This window comes from Oenanthe melanoleuca, chromosome 3 (assembly GCF_029582105.1).
Source record: "Oenanthe melanoleuca isolate GR-GAL-2019-014 chromosome 3, OMel1.0, whole genome shotgun sequence".
NCBI classification, from domain to species: domain Eukaryota; kingdom Metazoa; phylum Chordata; class Aves; order Passeriformes; family Muscicapidae; genus Oenanthe; species Oenanthe melanoleuca.
In genome coordinates this window covers 98,301,155-98,316,918 of record NC_079336.1, presented here as the reverse complement: position 1 = coordinate 98,316,918, position 15,764 = coordinate 98,301,155, and the positions used below count along the sequence as shown (strand labels likewise).

The following is a 15,764-nucleotide window of genomic DNA, read 5'->3' as shown; positions in this document are numbered from 1 at the left end:
AAGGTTTGGAAGACAGCAGAAAGCCTGAGCATCTCTGGATCACAGAATCCTGGAATAGTTTGGGTGGGAAGGGACCTAAACTCATCCCATTCCACCCCCTGCAGAGGCAGGGACACCTCTGACACCTCCCACTGGATGAGGATTCTCCACAGCCCCATCCATCCCATCTCACCACCTCCAGGTAAAACACTCACCAGAAGATTCCTGGCCTCCCCATGGTTTTCCTGCAGGAATCAAAGTTTTCCTCCTCTGCTTCCACAGCCAGTGGGACAAGGAGCCCCTCTCTGGGTTTACAGGTGTCTGTCCATAACTGTAGGTCCTTTCCTGGGATTGGGATGCTTTGGGATGTTCCTGCTCTGAGGGGGTTGCTGTTGCAGCAGAGACATCAGGGTGGGCTCAGCCTTTGCCCCTCGAGTTTTCCGGAGCCCTAACTCATCCCGGTCGGAATTCGAAGCCTCCTTGGCTCTGTGCTGTGTCAGGTTTGTCCTCCACTGCTGGCAGAAAGCAGCAACTTCTTCTTCCTCAGGGTCTGCTGAGGGTTGTCCCAAACCCTGTTGGGCAGAGGAATTGCTTTAATATATCCCTGTGCATCCTAAATTATGGAAAAGTCTGGATGAGCTGATGTGTGTGTGATCCACATGGCATTGCTACCTCTTAGTGCTTCAAAACTCATCTTTCAGGAGAGGAAAGGAGGGCAGTTTCTTGATAAACAGGGAATTTTCCAAAGGGAAATTCCCAGGTCACAAAGGACTTGGGGATCTAGATAGTCAAAATTAATTAACTAATTAATCCAGGCTGGCAGCAGCAAAGTGCAAAATGGGCAAAGAGGAGAAGTTTTAAGTTTAATTAAGTATGGGAGGAGCTTTGTCACCCTTGGGGCTGATTTTTCAGCAAATGGGATTTTAAAAAATCTTCAAAAAGAGATGCTGATCCCAGGAAAAGCAGTAGGATTGTAGAGGAGGATTCAGGTGGCAGTGCTGCCTCAGGGACTGGCTGGTGTTTGCACTTGTTTCCCAGTTTTTTTTCAGGAAAATTATGCTCCCACAGACTTTACAGTCAGATCAGGTGGCTGCTGATGGCAGCTGCATGGGAAACTCTTGGGAATTTGGCTTTTGGGATTAGAACAGGATACCATGGACTAATTCCAAATAAAGGTGCTCTATGATCCAAAAATTAAGTGGGGAATGGACAGGTAAAGGTGACTTCAAGGACAGTCAATGCCTTGATGATGCAGGGTGAGCTTTGGACAGGAGAAAGACACAAAATGAAAGTATTCCAGGAGGAATATTTGCTCCAGCTGGAGTCCCAGAGCAGCCAGATCCCATAAAAAACCCTGGATGAGAAGCTCCCACAGGGTGGAATTGCTGCCATCAGCCTTCACTGTTAGGGAGAAACCCTTCCCTGTGAGGGTGGGGAGGCCCTGGCACAGAGAAACTGTGGCTGCCCCATCCCTGCAACTGCTCCAAGCCAGGCTGGAGGGGGCTTGGAGCAAGCCTTGCCACCCAAACAACGAGGAATTGTTTCCCTGATGGACTCACTGTGACACACGCCGCCTCGGCCGCCCTCAGGACGTGCTGCACCGCTTGGATGAGGTTCTGCACGTTGCTCAGCAGCAGCTCACAGGAGGCCTTGCTCTCCCCAGTCACTGCTTTCACCCTTCAAAGACATCCCAAAGGATTTTATTGGAAGGACATTGGGCATCCTGACAGAGTTATCCCAAACCCAGCTGGCGTTCCCTGTGCAAGGAGACCCATGGAATGAAGGGAGGCCATCAAATTATTCCTCACCTCTTGAATACCCACCTCCCCTAGGACCTCTGGGGACAGCACCCACATTCCCTGGAGAAGGGATCCCTCTTGGATGGCCCTGGGAGAGGTGATCCCAGGCGCTGGCAGCTCACCTGGCCACGATGCCGAGCTGGCTGCTGACGCACTGCGTGTGCTCGGTGGCACGGAGCAGCTCCGTGGAGCATCTCTGGTCCAGGCACTGCTTGGCAAGGATGTTCCCAAACTTAACAACCACCTGCCCATCAGAAACCATTTGCCTGGCACAGGCAACAAACTGCTCCTTGCTCTGGAACGGGATAAAAATCAATGGGATTGGGGAGAGAAGAAAAAATAAAAGTTTTCCTGCAGAACAGGGAGGGTCCAGCAGGCTCCTGAGGAAAAGGACAGGAGGCCAAGCTCACATCCAACCAGGAGGAAGGAATTTGGAGTATTTGCATAAATGGAGCTGGTGCCACTCTCCCAAGAGCTGGATTTGGGATGGAGCTGCTGTGATCCTAAGGAACAGTGAGGGATGAAACTCTGCCTACCGCAATGGGGCCCTTCCTCCGCAGAAACTGAGCCATGTGCAGCATCCTCGTGGCCATGTCCTGGGTCACCTGGGACACCTTGCTGGGCCCTCCCTGCCACTTGTCACAGTTTCCTCTCTCCTGCTTTGCAGGGGAGATGCTGGGAGGATCCCAGTGCTGTTGAGGCAGTAATGGAGCAGGTGCCAAGCCTGGAATGTGGTCTCCTCCACCTGGGTGTTTCTGAAGAGATTTTGGTGAGTAAAGTTGGTGGGAGAGCTGCCCACCCCCTGCTGGGTCCACTCCACCTTCCCACCAGCCCTTCTCCCTAAATCCAAAGCCCTTGGAGCCATCTCCAAATGGGGTAGGGTGTCCTGCAAGCTGACAGTTTGCAATTAATTCCCAGCACAATTAGAGCTCTAAAGCACTTTGCTGAAGGACCTGGGTCTGTGCCAAAGCCTCTCCCAGCTCCTGACACCCATGGGAATGGAGTTGCTGGTATTTCCAGCGGGAATGTGTGGAGGTGAGGGAGACTGCTACAGCCCCCCTGCCTCGAAAATGGTGGGGTGGGATGGATGTAGGAAGTGATCAGATATCCAGGAATCCAGGGCTGCTGGAAACCTGAGCTGCCCCAGTGGCCCAGGGTCAGCCTGCTGACCTGCAGAGGCCCTGCCAGCATCCCTCCCATTCCTGCTCCACGCTGGCAGCACCAGGCATGAGGCCAGCCCTGACCAACACCCTGCCAGGGACAAGAGCTCCCGTACCAGCTCACCCACTTCCTGCACGGCTCCTCTGGCTCCTCTGCTCCTGCATGGACGAGTTCCTGCTGCCTCAGTGGGCTCTGGGGCTGGGCAGGGCCTGGCTGTGCAGCTGGGTGATCCTGGGAAGCGTGGTTCCTGCTGCAGGCATCCCAGGATGTCCCTGTCCATTCCATGGATAACCCGGAGCTGTGTGACAAGGTAGTGTGCCTTGGCTGACCAGTACCACACCAGACTGTCCTGGAGGGGATCCCCAGTGTCCTGGAGGGGATCCCCAGTGTCCTGGAGGCTCTGGAAGTGCTGCCGGGCACTTCCCAGCACGTCACCCGTGAGCAGCAGGAGGTGCTCAGCCATGGACAGCAGGTCAGGCTGTGATGGAAGTTGAGCATCCTGCAGGGTGTTCCTGACCCACTGGACATCAGCCCGGAGCTGATTTGCCTTCTCCTCAAAAGCTTCTTTGCTCCTCTCCCTCTCCTCTTGGGTGAGGTTGGACAGAGCTGCTCCAACCACGTCTTGGATGAGCTGCAGCTGTTCCAGGTTGATCCTTCCCATGTGGAGCAGCAGTGCCTTGGCCCTGAGGGCCACATCCCTCCTCAGGAGCTCAAAGTGGATGGCCAGGCTGGCAGCAGGCAGTGGGGAGAGCAGCAGGGTGTTGGACACATCCAGCAGTGCTTCCATGAACACCTGGATCTCCTCCCGGAGCACCAGGATTTCTCTGGCACCGTGGTCTCCAGGGCAGGATAAGTAGGAGAGCCGGGCAGCCTCCTGCAGCCTGAGGGAATTCTCAGCCACAGCAGCCAGGAGGCTCCGTGGGCCAGCCTGGTTCCTCACAGCTCTGCTCAGCTCCCTCAGGAACAGGACATCCCTGCCCACGAACTGATCCATGGCATCCAGCAGGACACACATGCCAATGGCCCAGCGGGCACCGTGCAGCTCCAGGATGGCCTTTTCCATCCCACAGGGTTCCCTGAAGGACACTGCCTTCTCCAGGAACGCTTTGGTGCTCAGCTGAGCACGGGAAAACTTGGCTTGGAGCTGCAGAAAGCTCTCCTGGACATGGGAGGGATTGGGATTTTCCTTGCTGCAGGCTGTGCTTGCAATGTCTCTTGCCACCTGCACTGCTCCCGCTAAGCCCAGCAGGGTCTCATCCAAAGCCTGCTTCCCTCTTGGAAAGTCACCTGAGAGGATAAACCCAAGCACTTGCTGGGCCAGACCATTCCAGGAGCCTGCCACAGCTGCCAGGCACTCCTGAGTCTCCTGGATCCTTGCTGAGAGCCCGAGTGCCATGTGGAGCAGCCTGCCTGGAGCAGGGAGCTGCCCAGGGGCCGTTTCCGTGGCCAGGCTGATGATCTGTGGGGTGAGCACTGCGATATCCTGGTGCTGCTGCAGCAGCTGGAGCTGGGGGGGCTCAGCCAGGGGCAGCGCTTCCCGTGCTGCTTCCACACAGCCACGGGAGAGCTCCAGCAGCACGGAGCACGCAGCACGGACGGCATCCGTGTCACCGGCCCGGGACGCTCCCAGCAGAGCTGCCATCACGGGGTGTGTGTCCCCTCTCCATGAGTCCCCATCCAGGGGGAAGTCAGCTGGATGGCTTTGGAAATCTCCTTGGAATTCTGCCTCATCCCCCCCGGTGTGCATCCCGAGCTGCAGCCCCGTTGCCAGCCCGGCGCTCCGCACGCGCTCCCGGAGCGGGCTGAGGATCTCGGGGTGGTTGGAGCCATCCAGCCCGGCTTGGACACGGAGAGCAGAGTCCATCAGGGAGCTCACTGCCTGGGAGAAGGCATCCCGGCCCTGGAGGCAGGAAAACCTTCCAGGAGCGAGGGCTGGGAGCGCTGCCAGCTCCAGGGTGGCTTTGGCCAGTTGCTCCACCCACACCAGCAAACCATTCCTGAAGATGGGATCGGTGGCGCCGTCCACGTGGCGGGTGGCGGCTGCCACCACCCAGCGTGCCCAGCTTGTCAGGTGAGCAGCGTGCCAGGAGAAGCCCTGGGGATCCTGGTGTTCCAGCGCTGCTTGGCACCACTCCCTGTGCCTGGCCAGCTCCAGGAGGGATAGCTCCAGGAGCTCCCTCATGCCAATGGTCTGCTCAAAGCAGCGCAGGAGGCTCTCGGTGGCTCTGGTCCAGGCACAGCACAGGGCCTGGAGCTGCTCTCTGGGATTCCTGCTCGCTTCCATGAGCAGGGAAGGGAGGCTGGCCAGCAGGCTCCTCAGGTGCTCCATGCCCTCCTGGATTTCCCTGGCAGTCTGGGCCTTGGCACACCTGGCCAGGACCAGATCGGCCGCTCGGAGCATCTGCTGGGCCTGAGCGAAGAAGGCAGCAATGAGGGGCTGGAGCTTCCTTAAAATTCCTCCAGGTCCTGCTGGAAAACACCCTGAACCAGCAAGGCTGAGGGCACCTTCAGCCAGCTGCCTCAGGGGCTCCTTCTCCTGGAAGAATGCCTCCAGGATTTGGCACAGCGTGGCCCTGAGCGCTGCCCTGTCCAGTTTTTCCAGCTCCTCCCTCAGGCTGTGACATTCCCGCTCCAGTCTGTGTTCTCCCTGCTCCTCCCTCTGCCTCATGTGGCTGCAGATGCTCCTCCTCAGCTGTAGCAGGACCCAGCAGCGTTCCACCAGCTCCAGCTGCAGATCCAGCCTGGATGACTCTGCCAGCAGCATTCCATGGAGAATGATGGTGTCCAAGTGGGAGCCGAAGCCGCCCTCGGAGAGGTGCAGGGGGTCAGGGTGGGAGAGGAGAGCCTGGAGCCTGCTCACCTGCTGGGAGAAGATCCCACTCCTGTCCTGTGGCTCCCTGAGCAGGGAGAGCAGCTCCCTGATGGTCCTCTCCACCAGCTGGAAAACAGGATCCTGGGAGAGCTCAGCTGGGCAATCCCTGGGACGTGCCAGGGCTGTGTGGATGAGTGGGACACACTCGTGGAGCAGCTGCAGGGTGTGGGCCAAGCTCTTCCCTGCAGGACAGTCTTGGATTTGCTGGATGTGCTTGGCTGTGAGGTGGCTCAGCAGGAGCAGGGCCTCAGAGAAGGGCTGGAATGCTGCCAGCAGCCCTGGGGCATCCCGGGCATCCTGCAGCACGCTCAGGCATTCCAGGAGCCAGCTGGCAGCACCCCGGATCCTCCTCATCCCTGCTGCCTCTTCCAGCTGAAGGAGCTGACCAGGAAACAAGGCAGAAAAGCTGCTCAGGTCAGGAATCCCCATTCCTGTTTTACCCCTGGAGGTGAGGTTTGCTCCATGGATCTGCTGGAGCTTCCCTCCCCATCCTTGTGTCCCTTCCCAGAGTCCCCTCACCTTTGCTGTCTCCATCAGGATCCTCCTGGCAGCCGCTGCCAGGTGCTGTCGGTGCCGAGGGCTGTCTGGATGCTGCTGGAGCTGGAATGCTGCCAGCAGCACGTCCCTGCCAGCCTGGAGCAGGGATTCACCCACAGTGCTCCCCTCCTCGCCAGGATCCTGGCACAGCCTGGAATGGGAGGACTGGGCTCAGCACTCCCGTCTGTTCCCCAGTCCCACCTTTTCCATCTCTTCCCACCTCACCTCCTTGCCACAGCAGCGAGTTCTTCCGTGGCTTTGGCTAATTTTCCTGCCTTTTCGCCCAGGTTGGGAAAGGCCGGGCAAATCCCGTCTTCCCGTTGCAGGGCGAGGAGGAGGTGGCAGAGCTCCACAGCCATGGGGCAGAGAATTCCCTGGATAGCTTTGTTGTCTGTGGGGAGCCCGAGCTCAGAGAGGGAAAAAGGCTCCATGTTGTCCTGCCTGGAAAAGGGGAAAATCCCTTAAGGGTTAATTGGGATCCAGTGTGGAATTGCCGGATTTCCCAGCCAGCTCGGATGGGGACGGCAGTTCCTGGCTTGGGAAACGCTCCCGGCTTTAATTTCGCCCAGCCCCGGAACCAGGTCACTCACCTGGAATTCCTGGGACACCGCGGGCTGTTCCCGGCACTACATCCCCTCACAGCGAGGAGGGATCGGCAGCGCCAGGTCCCTTTTTTCCCCGCCCGCTTCCCGCCGTTCCCGGGACGCCATGCGGGCCGTTCCCATGGGAGCGACGCCGGGATGCGCCAGCGTCGCCATGGAGACAGCGGGCGCGTGGCGGTGACGTCACGCGGCGCGCCGGCCGCGGGGCGCGCCGGGAGTTGTAGTTCGGCGCCTTCCGGGATTCCCTCGGCCCGGGTGCGCAGAGGAGGGATCGGGCAGGAATATCCCAGTTCTCCCCGTCCAGAGGCGGTTTTGGCCGACCCAAATGTGCGCTCAGCTAACGGGGGCAGGACGCAGGTGATCCTTCTGATTATCCTCAGCGCGGAACATTCCCAGGAAACCTGAGCTGCCGCGCAGGTGAGGTAATTCCCCGGGAACGCCGAGAGCGACATAAATAACCTTCAGGATAAGGATTGACCTGACACAGATCCCGCACTAAGCTGGGAATAACCCGGCGGGAGGAGCCGCGTCCCGCATCATCCCCATCCCGCATCCCGCATCCCGCATCCCGCCCCGCCCCGCCGCGCTCCCGCTGCCGCGGAGGAGGAGGAGGAGCAGGAAAAGCAGGAAAAGCCATGGACAGCGCCGGCAAGGAGCGGGAGGCCGTGCAGCTGATGGCCGAGGCCGAGAAGAGGGTCAAGGGCTCGCACTCCTTCCTGCGGGGGCTCTTCGGGTGAGCGCATCCCGCATCCCGCATCCCGCATCATTCCCACCTCCCTCCATCCCTCCATCTCCATCCTTCCCCATTTCCTGTTTCCTTCCCCATCTCATCCATCCTCTCCTTCCCGACCTTTTCCCCCTTTTTCCCCAGCTCCGGCCCCATCCCGATGCGATAATCCCGGAGTTCAGGCAGAGGCCTCTGCGGCTCCTGCCCGCTCTTTATCCCGGCGGGAATCATCTCTCCCGAAATCCAGAAAATCCCAGAAAATGGCAGAGCGTCCTTTTCCCCGGGCCTGGCTTTGGCCACATCACTCCTGCTTTTCCTTAGTTTTATTATATTTTTTTTAAGGACAGAACATCCCCGATGCTCCGGGCATTTTTTTTTTTTTTTTTTTTTTTTTATCCATCAGCCCGGAAAAATGGGCTGCGGCCGCCCTAAAATGCACAAGTTTTAAATAGAAATTCCTCTCCGGCCTCCAGGCAGATTAATCAATCAGGGCCTTGCTCCCGGGGCTTAATCCGGGCAGCAAATTCCTGAAAATCCTCGGAGGCAACGGGCGGAGATTTCGAGACGGGAATTTTTAATTTGCAAAGCTAAAAAAAGATGGAGTTAAAAAAAAATAAAAATAAAAATAAAAATAAAAGAGGGAGGGAAGGTGGGGGGTGACTCGGATCTTGGCATTTTCCCTGGCAACGTCCAGCCAAATTCCTTCTTCCCACCTGGGCTCTTGCAGGAATTGCTCCATCAGAGCTGTTGTGGAAGGAAATATTCCTTTATTTCTGATTTTTTTTGGCTCCTTCCAAGGGCAGGGAGGGATCCAAAAATCCCGCCTGAGCTTCCAAACCAACCGTGCTCGGCTGCCAGGGGCAGAGGGGGAGGGGAGAGAAGCTCCAGAATTCCCAAGGGATGGAAAAGAAAATGGAATCATCCCTTCTTGTGAGGCTGATTTAAGAGCAGTGTGGATGTGGCACTTGGGGGAATTTGGATTCATGGGCTTGAGGGATTTTCCAGCCTTAAGGATCCTGGGATTCCTTTTTTTTTTTTTATTTATTTATTCTGTGGGAGCAGAGCTTGATCCCAACTGATTCCTGTCCGGGAGCATGGAGGTTCCATGAAAAAAAATCTGCATTTCTTTGCCAAAAATCTCACCTTTGTCATCTTGGAGCCCCCAAATCCAGCACTGCCCTTCCAGAATTCCCAATCCCAGTTGTGGTTTGCTTTCCTGCTGCATTCCAGGGGCAACACCCGGGTGGAGGAGGCCTGTGAGATGTACACCAGGGCTGCCAACATGTTCAAGATCGCCAAAAACTGGAGTGGTGAGTCCCAATCCCCGGGTCTGAGGGGCTGGGGGTGACCCAAAAATCTTGCTGGGAATTATCCCAGTGGGGAATGTGTCCTGTTTAAATGCTGGGAGGGTGGGCAGAGGCGAGGAGCTGAAGGATCTTGGAGGAATTTTGGAATTCCAGCTGCTTGGGAAGGTTTCACCCCTAAATCCCCCCTCTCCCCCCAGATCCTGCTTCATTCCTGCTCATCCCCAAGGTTCACAGGATGACTGTTCCTTCTTTTCCAGCTGCAGGGAATGCCTTTTGCCAGGCAGCCAAGCTGCACATGCAGCTGCAGAGCAAGCACGACTCAGCCACCAGCTTTGTGGATGCAGGGAATGCCTACAAAAAAGCAGATCCACAGGGTAAGGCAGCAGGATTTGGGATGGAGCCCTCCTGCTGTTCCACAGGGAGCTTTGGGATGCTGCAGGGGGTCACTGCTGTCCTGGAATCTCATTGTGGTTTTTTTTGGGATTTTTGGGATGATGCTGCAGGAGGTCACTGCATTCCTGGCATCTCATTTTGGTTTTTGTTGGGATTTTTGGGATGATGCAGGAGGTCACTGCATTCCTGGAATCTCATTTTGATTTTTGCTGGGATTTTGGGATGATGCAGGAGGTCACTGAATTCCTGGCATCTCCTCTGTTGGGATTTTTGGGATGATGCAGGGGATCACTGCTACCCTGGAATCTCCTCTTGGTGTTTGTTGGGATTTTGGGATCATGCAGGAGGTCACTGCATTCCTGGCATCTCCTCTGTTGGGATTTTTGGGATGCTGCTGCAGGAGGTCACTGCATTCCTGGCATCTAATTCTGATTTTTGTTGGGATTTTTGAGATGATGCAGGGGGTCACTGCTACCCTGGAATCTCATTCTGATTTTTGTTGGGATTTTTGGGATGATGCAGGAGGTCACTGCATTCCTGGCATCTAATTCTGATTTTTGTTGGGATTTTTGGGATGATGCAGGGGATCACTGCATTCCTGGAATCTCATTGTGGTTTTTGCTGGGATTTTTGGGATGATGCTGCAGGAGGTCACTGCATTCCTGGCATCTCATTTTGGTTTTTGGTGGGATGATGCAGGAGGTCACTGAATTACTGGCATCTCCTCTGTTGGGATTTTGGGATGATGCAGGAGGTCACTGCATTCCTGCCATCTTATTTTGGTTTTTGGTGGGATTTTTGGGATGATGCAGGGGGTCACTGCTACCCTGGCATCTCATTCTGATTTTTGTTGGGATTTTTGGGATGATGCAGGAGGTCACTGAATTACTGGCATCTCCTCTGTTGGGATTTTTGGGATGATGCAGGAGGTCACTGCATTCCTGCCATCTCATTTTGGTTTTTGGTGGGATTTTGGGATGATGCAGGAGGTCACTGCATTCCTGGCATCTCCTCTGTTGAGATTTTTGGGATGATGCAGGGGATCACTGCTACCCTGGAATCTCCTCTTGGTGTTTGTTGGGATTTTGGGATGATGCAGGAGGTCACTGCATTCCTGGCATCTCATTCTGGTTTTTGTTGGGATTTTGGGGATGATGCTGCAGGAGGTCACTGCATTCCTGGAATCTCATTGTGGTTTTTGTTGGGATTTTTGGGATGATGCAGGGGATCACTGCTACCCTGGCATCTCCTCTTGGTTTTTGTTGGGATTTTTGGGATGATGCAGGAGGTCACTGCATTCCTGCCATCTCATTTTGGTTTTTGTTGGGATTTTTGGGATGCTGCTGCAGGGGGTCACTGCATTCCTGGCATCTCATTCTGGTTTTTGTTGGGAGTTTTGGGATGCTGTGAGGTGACTCAGTTTTTGGCAGCTTCCATCCTGGGAATGTTTTCCTGAGGAATGGCTTCAGGCAGGCACTGGGCTGGATTCCTGTGATTTTTGGGACAGCCTCCACTTTTCCCTGGACAGCAAATCCCCCACCAGCATTATCCCGGGAGCCACGGGACCAAACTCAGGGTGAAATCCCAAATTCCCAGCGATCCCTGGAGCTCTGCTCACCCATCCCCCGGGGGTCGGGCCATCCTTTGGGAATTGCCGGGTGGGATTTGGGGCTGGGCTTGGCTGACGCTGTGTCTCTCCCGCACGCTGCAGAGGCCATCAACTGCCTGAACGCAGCCATCGACATCTACACGGACATGGTAAGGCCATTCCCGCCGCCGGGAGCGCGCGGGATTCCCGGGAATGCCCGGGAATGCTCCCGCCCTCATCCTCCTCCTCCTGCTCCTCCCCTCCCCGGCAGGGCCGCTTCACCATCGCCGCCAAGCACCACATCACCATCGCCGAGATCTACGAGGCCGAGCTGGTGGACATCGAGAAGGTCAGGGGACAGCGCCGATGACGTCATCGGTGACGTCACACCCCGCGCGGTTTTCCCGAAAAAAAAAAACGCGCGGTTCTCGCATCCCTGGGAGCGCCCGCGGCCGAGTTGTGGAGCAGCCCGGGGTAGTGGGAGGTGTTCCCCAGAGGATTTGGGTCATCTCTGAGTCCAAACCATTGCTGGGCTGCAGAATTCCCATCCCCATTCCCATTCCCATCCCCATCCCCATTCCCATCCCCATCCCCATCCCCATTCCCATTCCAATCCCCATTCCCATTCCCATCCCCATCCCATAGTGCAGGAGCTGATGGTTCTCCCAGCCTGGAACTTCCCATGGAGCATTCCCAACCCTCTGCAGTGTCCCTGTGCTGAATGCTCCAGTGAGAATCCTTTCCCATTGGGAAAGCACCTCAGGAATGTCACTTTTATAACGTTCCCACATCCCCACTGATCCCTCATTCCCACTTCCAAGCTCCCCACTGCAGATCTCCTGTGGGATTTTGCAGGATAAAGCTGGGTGGGGTTCAGGGGTTCTTTTCCAGGTGAGGATTTCCTGGGAAACATTTCCTGGAGTCCCAGAGTGCCAGTGCTGTTCCCTGATCCCACATTCCTGTCCCCAGGCCATCGCCCACTACGAGCAGGCTGCCGACTACTACAAGGGGGAGGAATCCAACAGGCAAGTCTTGGGCCAGAATTCCTCTCCATCCCACTTTTTTTTTTGGGATTTTTGGGAAGCAGGGGCTGATTTCTGGGTGCTTGCAGCTCGGCCAACAAGTGTCTGCTGAAGGTGGCGGCGTACGCGGCGCAGCTGGAGCAGTACCAGAAAGCCATCGAGATCTACGAGCAGGTCAGCAGCATCCCTGGGAATGCACCTCTTCCAGGGAGGGCTGGGGCAGCACAGCTGCCAGAATCAGGGAATGGTTCAGGCTGGAGCAGCTCTGTGAGCTCAGGGTTCCCCCAGCGTGGCCACACCTGTGGTTTTTTAGTGTTTGCAGGGAAAGAAATCCGTCCAGATTCCTCTTGGAGTGTGTTTACAACTCTTTGGCAACAAATTCCCTCCTGGATTTATCAGCTCTGCCTCTGGTTGGAATGCCAGCAGTGCTGCTTGGCACTTCCAGAGGGTTAATCCTGGAGCAGCTTCTTCCCAAAGGGAATTGTTTTCCCATTTCCTCATCAACCAAGGATCTGTCTTTGAGCTCAAAACCTCCCAACAGCTTTTTGGCATTTTTTCCACACCTTTTATTCCCAGCCCTGTGTCTTGGGGTGGAATTGGTTAAATCCAGGCTTTCCTTTCCTGCCCCTTTTTTCCACATGTTTTTATTTTATTTTATTTTTTTTTTTGTCCAGGTGGGAACAAACACAATGGACAACCCTCTGCTCAAGTACAGCGCCAAGGAATATTTCTTCAAAGCTGCCCTGTGCCACTTCATTGTGGATGAGCTGAATGCCAAGGTCAGTTATCCCAAAATTATCCCAAAATCCTCAGCAGAGGCTGGAATTCTTGCTGTGCTGGATTCCTGGCTGCTTTCCCAAGTTTGAGGATGGGAAAGGAAATTCTGGGTAAAAAAAAAAAAAAAAAAAAGGGATGGTGTGTGAAGGGATCTCTTCTCTCTCTTCCAGCTTGCCCTGGAGAAATATGAGGAGATGTTCCCAGCTTTCACAGATTCCAGGGAATGCAAGCTATTGAAAGTGAGTCACTGGGAATTTCCCACTTTTCCAGGGCTTTTCTCCTTTCTCCCAGCATTTCAGAGGACACCAGCCTGGCTTTTCCCTGGGTTTGACCCAGACCCCCATTTGTGGTGGGTGCTCTGTTCCCTGGGAACATGCAGGAACAGAATGTTCATTCCCTGATTTTTCCTGGTGTTTTCCCAGAAACTGCTGGAAGCTCATGAGGAGCAGAACAGTGAGGCCTACACTGAGGCAGTGAGTACTCATGGGTTCCTTGGGAGTGCTGCTCCTTCCTTCTCCCTCTTGTTTTCCCCCTCTTTGATTCTTTCCCTTTTCCCTCTTCCTCTTTTTCTCTTCTTCCCTTTTTCCCTCTCTTCTCCTTTCCCACACTTCCTGTTTTTTCCCCTTCCCCTTGCTTTGCTTTTGCCCTTGCTTCCCTTTTGCCTTTGTTTCCCCTTATTTCCCCTTTGCCCTTATTTCCCTCTCCCTTCCCTTTGTTTTTCCCCTTATTTTTTCCCCTTTTCCCTTGTTTTTTCCCCTTTCCCTTATTTTTTTCCCTTTCCCTTATTTTTTCCCCCTTCTCCTTGATTTTTCCCTTTTCTTCTTGTTTTTTTCTCCTTTGCCCTCCTTTCCCTTTTCCCTTTTTTTCCCCTTTCCCCTTGTTTCTTTCCCCTTTTACCTTCTTTTCCCCCTTTCCTTTTGCTTTTTTCCCCTTTCCCTTTTTTTTTTCTTTCCCTTATTTTTTCCCCTTTCTCCTTGATTTTTCCCCTTTCACCTTCTTTTCCCCCTTTCCTTTTGTTTTTCCCCCTTTCCTTTTGTTTTTCCCCTTTCCCCTTGTTTTTTTCCCCTTTCCCCTTGTTTTTTTCCCCATTCCCATTGTTTTTTCCCCTTTCCCCTTGATTTTTCCCCCTTTCCCTTGCTTTTTTCCCCTTTCTCCTTTTTTTTCCCCTTTCCCTTGTTTCTTTCCCCTTTCCCCTTGTTTCTTTCCCCTTCTTTTCCCCTTTCCTTTGTTTTTTTCCCCTTTCCTTTATTTTTCCCCCCCCCCTTTCCTTTGTTTTTTCCCCTTTCCCTTTGTTTTTTCCCCTTTCCTTTTCTTTTTTCCCCATCCCCCTGTTCCCCCACCCTTTCCCTGCCCACCTTCGCATCCCCCCCTCCCATTTCTCTGCTCCTCCCCTTTATTCCCTCCCAGGACCAGCTCCCTGACCCGCGTTTTTCCCGCTGCCAGGTGAAGGAATTCGACTCCATCTCGCGGCTGGACCAGTGGCTCACCACGATGCTGCTGCGCATCAAGAAAACCATCCAGGGCGAGGGCGACGGCGACCTCAAGTGACGCCCGCGGGTCGCTGCCGCCTCCCGCCCAGGACTTTTGGGGAATTCCCGACCCGATCCCGCGCTTTCTTTCGTCGCTTCCTGTGTTTATTTAGCCCCCCCCTGCTCTGTGGTGACGGATGCCAGGCGGGAGAAGCCCTTGGAGAGGAATTCCTCCTCTTCCTCCTCCTCCTCCTCCTCCTGGTCCCGCTCATCCCGGTGCAGCTCCCGGTTTTCCTGCTCTCCCGTGGATTCCAGCATGTCAGTGTCCCACCCAGCCAGCACAGCGCTGCCAGCCCCTCGTGTCCCCACCCTGCCGTTCCCCAGAGTTGGATTTGGGGGTCTGGAAGTGGTGCTTTGGGAATTGGGAATATCCTGCATCCCAGGAGCCCCGGGTCCTGCTTCCACCTTTCTTGGATTGATTCCCCACTTTCCTTCATCCCTCCACTTCCCAAATTATTCCACCCGAGGAAGGAAGGATCTGGTTTTGTGTGTCACCCTCCACATGTGCCAGGCACAATCCCTGAATTCTGAGCCCTGGATCCCACGGGAGCACGGTTGGAATTCGGGTGGCAGGGGGGCACAGTCTGCTTGGGAAGAGCTGAGAAATTCCCGCAGGAATTGGTGGGTGTGTGGCTCAGGAGAGAGGACTGAGCTGCCTGGTTTTTCAGGGAGTTTGTGCAATGTGTCACTCTTTTTGGGAAGAGTGAAGTCCTTCGTTAAGGGCTGTCCTGGAGGCTCCAGGCAGCCCCAGCCCCTCTTTCCTCTGGGAAAAGTCAGGTTGGAATGTTGAAGTTCTGAAAACCAAAAATCCCCATCCATGCCAAATTCTCCTCGGTGTTTTCCCAATCTCTTTTATTTCCTTGTGTTCATCCCAAAGAGAAGGAAGAGCCTGGGACTGGGAGGCAGTGGGGGGATCTCCCAGCCCATCCATTCCCACCCTCAGGAATGGCTTTGTGTGGGAGCTGGGATGAGGGGAGGCTCCACCTTCCCCGGTGTTTTTCCAGTCTGTTGCCCTTCCCTTGTCGGTGCTGTAGGACAGGAGGAGCAGGAGGCTGTTACTCCATCCCTACACCTGGTAGTTGTGTGTGAGTAGCTCCAGCATGTCCTCTGCTGTATCCATGGTGAATTGTGACGGTTCCCAGGTGACAATTCCGCCACTCCCGCTGTGTCCCCGCCCCTCTTCCATCACTCCCTACTCGGATAACTTATTTAAGGAAATGGCCTTAGCAAGAATATCATGTTTGGTGTGACTCTGTACGTGAATAAAGTGAAAATCATGGATGGAAGGAGGGAGAAGTGGTTCTTCTGGAGCTGGGAGAGGGTGGGAAGGGACCTTAAAGCTCATCCTGTCCCAGGGACAGCTCCCACTATCCCCCTGGACACTTCCAGGGACGGGGCAGCCACAGCTTCACTGGGAAAACCCTTCCCAATATCCCACCTGAATCCCCTCCCTCCTGTGCTGTCACTGCAA

At 55.1% G+C, this 15,764-nt stretch overlaps 2 protein-coding genes across 2 annotated transcripts; one reads left to right on the top strand and one right to left on the bottom strand.

Annotated features, from left to right (window-relative positions):
- Positions 1-2,281: 2,281 nt before the first annotated feature.
- LOC130250873 (uncharacterized) lies at positions 2,282-7,106 on the bottom strand. Its single transcript, XM_056486986.1, has 4 exons — positions 6,989-7,106; positions 6,574-6,739; positions 3,055-6,499; positions 2,282-2,533 (listed from the first exon to the last, which is right to left on the bottom strand). Exons 1-4 carry the CDS (start codon positions 7,104-7,106, stop codon positions 2,282-2,284), a joined length of 3,981 nt encoding a protein of 1,326 aa, XP_056342961.1.
- On the top strand, positions 7,091-15,579 carry NAPB (NSF attachment protein beta). The gene is made up of 11 exons (XM_056488639.1): positions 7,091-7,683; positions 8,908-8,987; positions 9,242-9,358; positions 11,089-11,135; positions 11,237-11,314; positions 11,935-11,990; positions 12,077-12,161; positions 12,662-12,766; positions 12,935-13,003; positions 13,187-13,237; positions 14,208-15,579. The coding sequence occupies exons 1-11, from the start codon at positions 7,586-7,588 to the stop codon at positions 14,310-14,312; spliced, it is 891 nt and encodes a 296-aa protein (XP_056344614.1). The 5' UTR covers positions 7,091-7,585; the 3' UTR covers positions 14,313-15,579.
- The last annotated feature ends 185 nt before the right edge of the window (positions 15,580-15,764 follow it).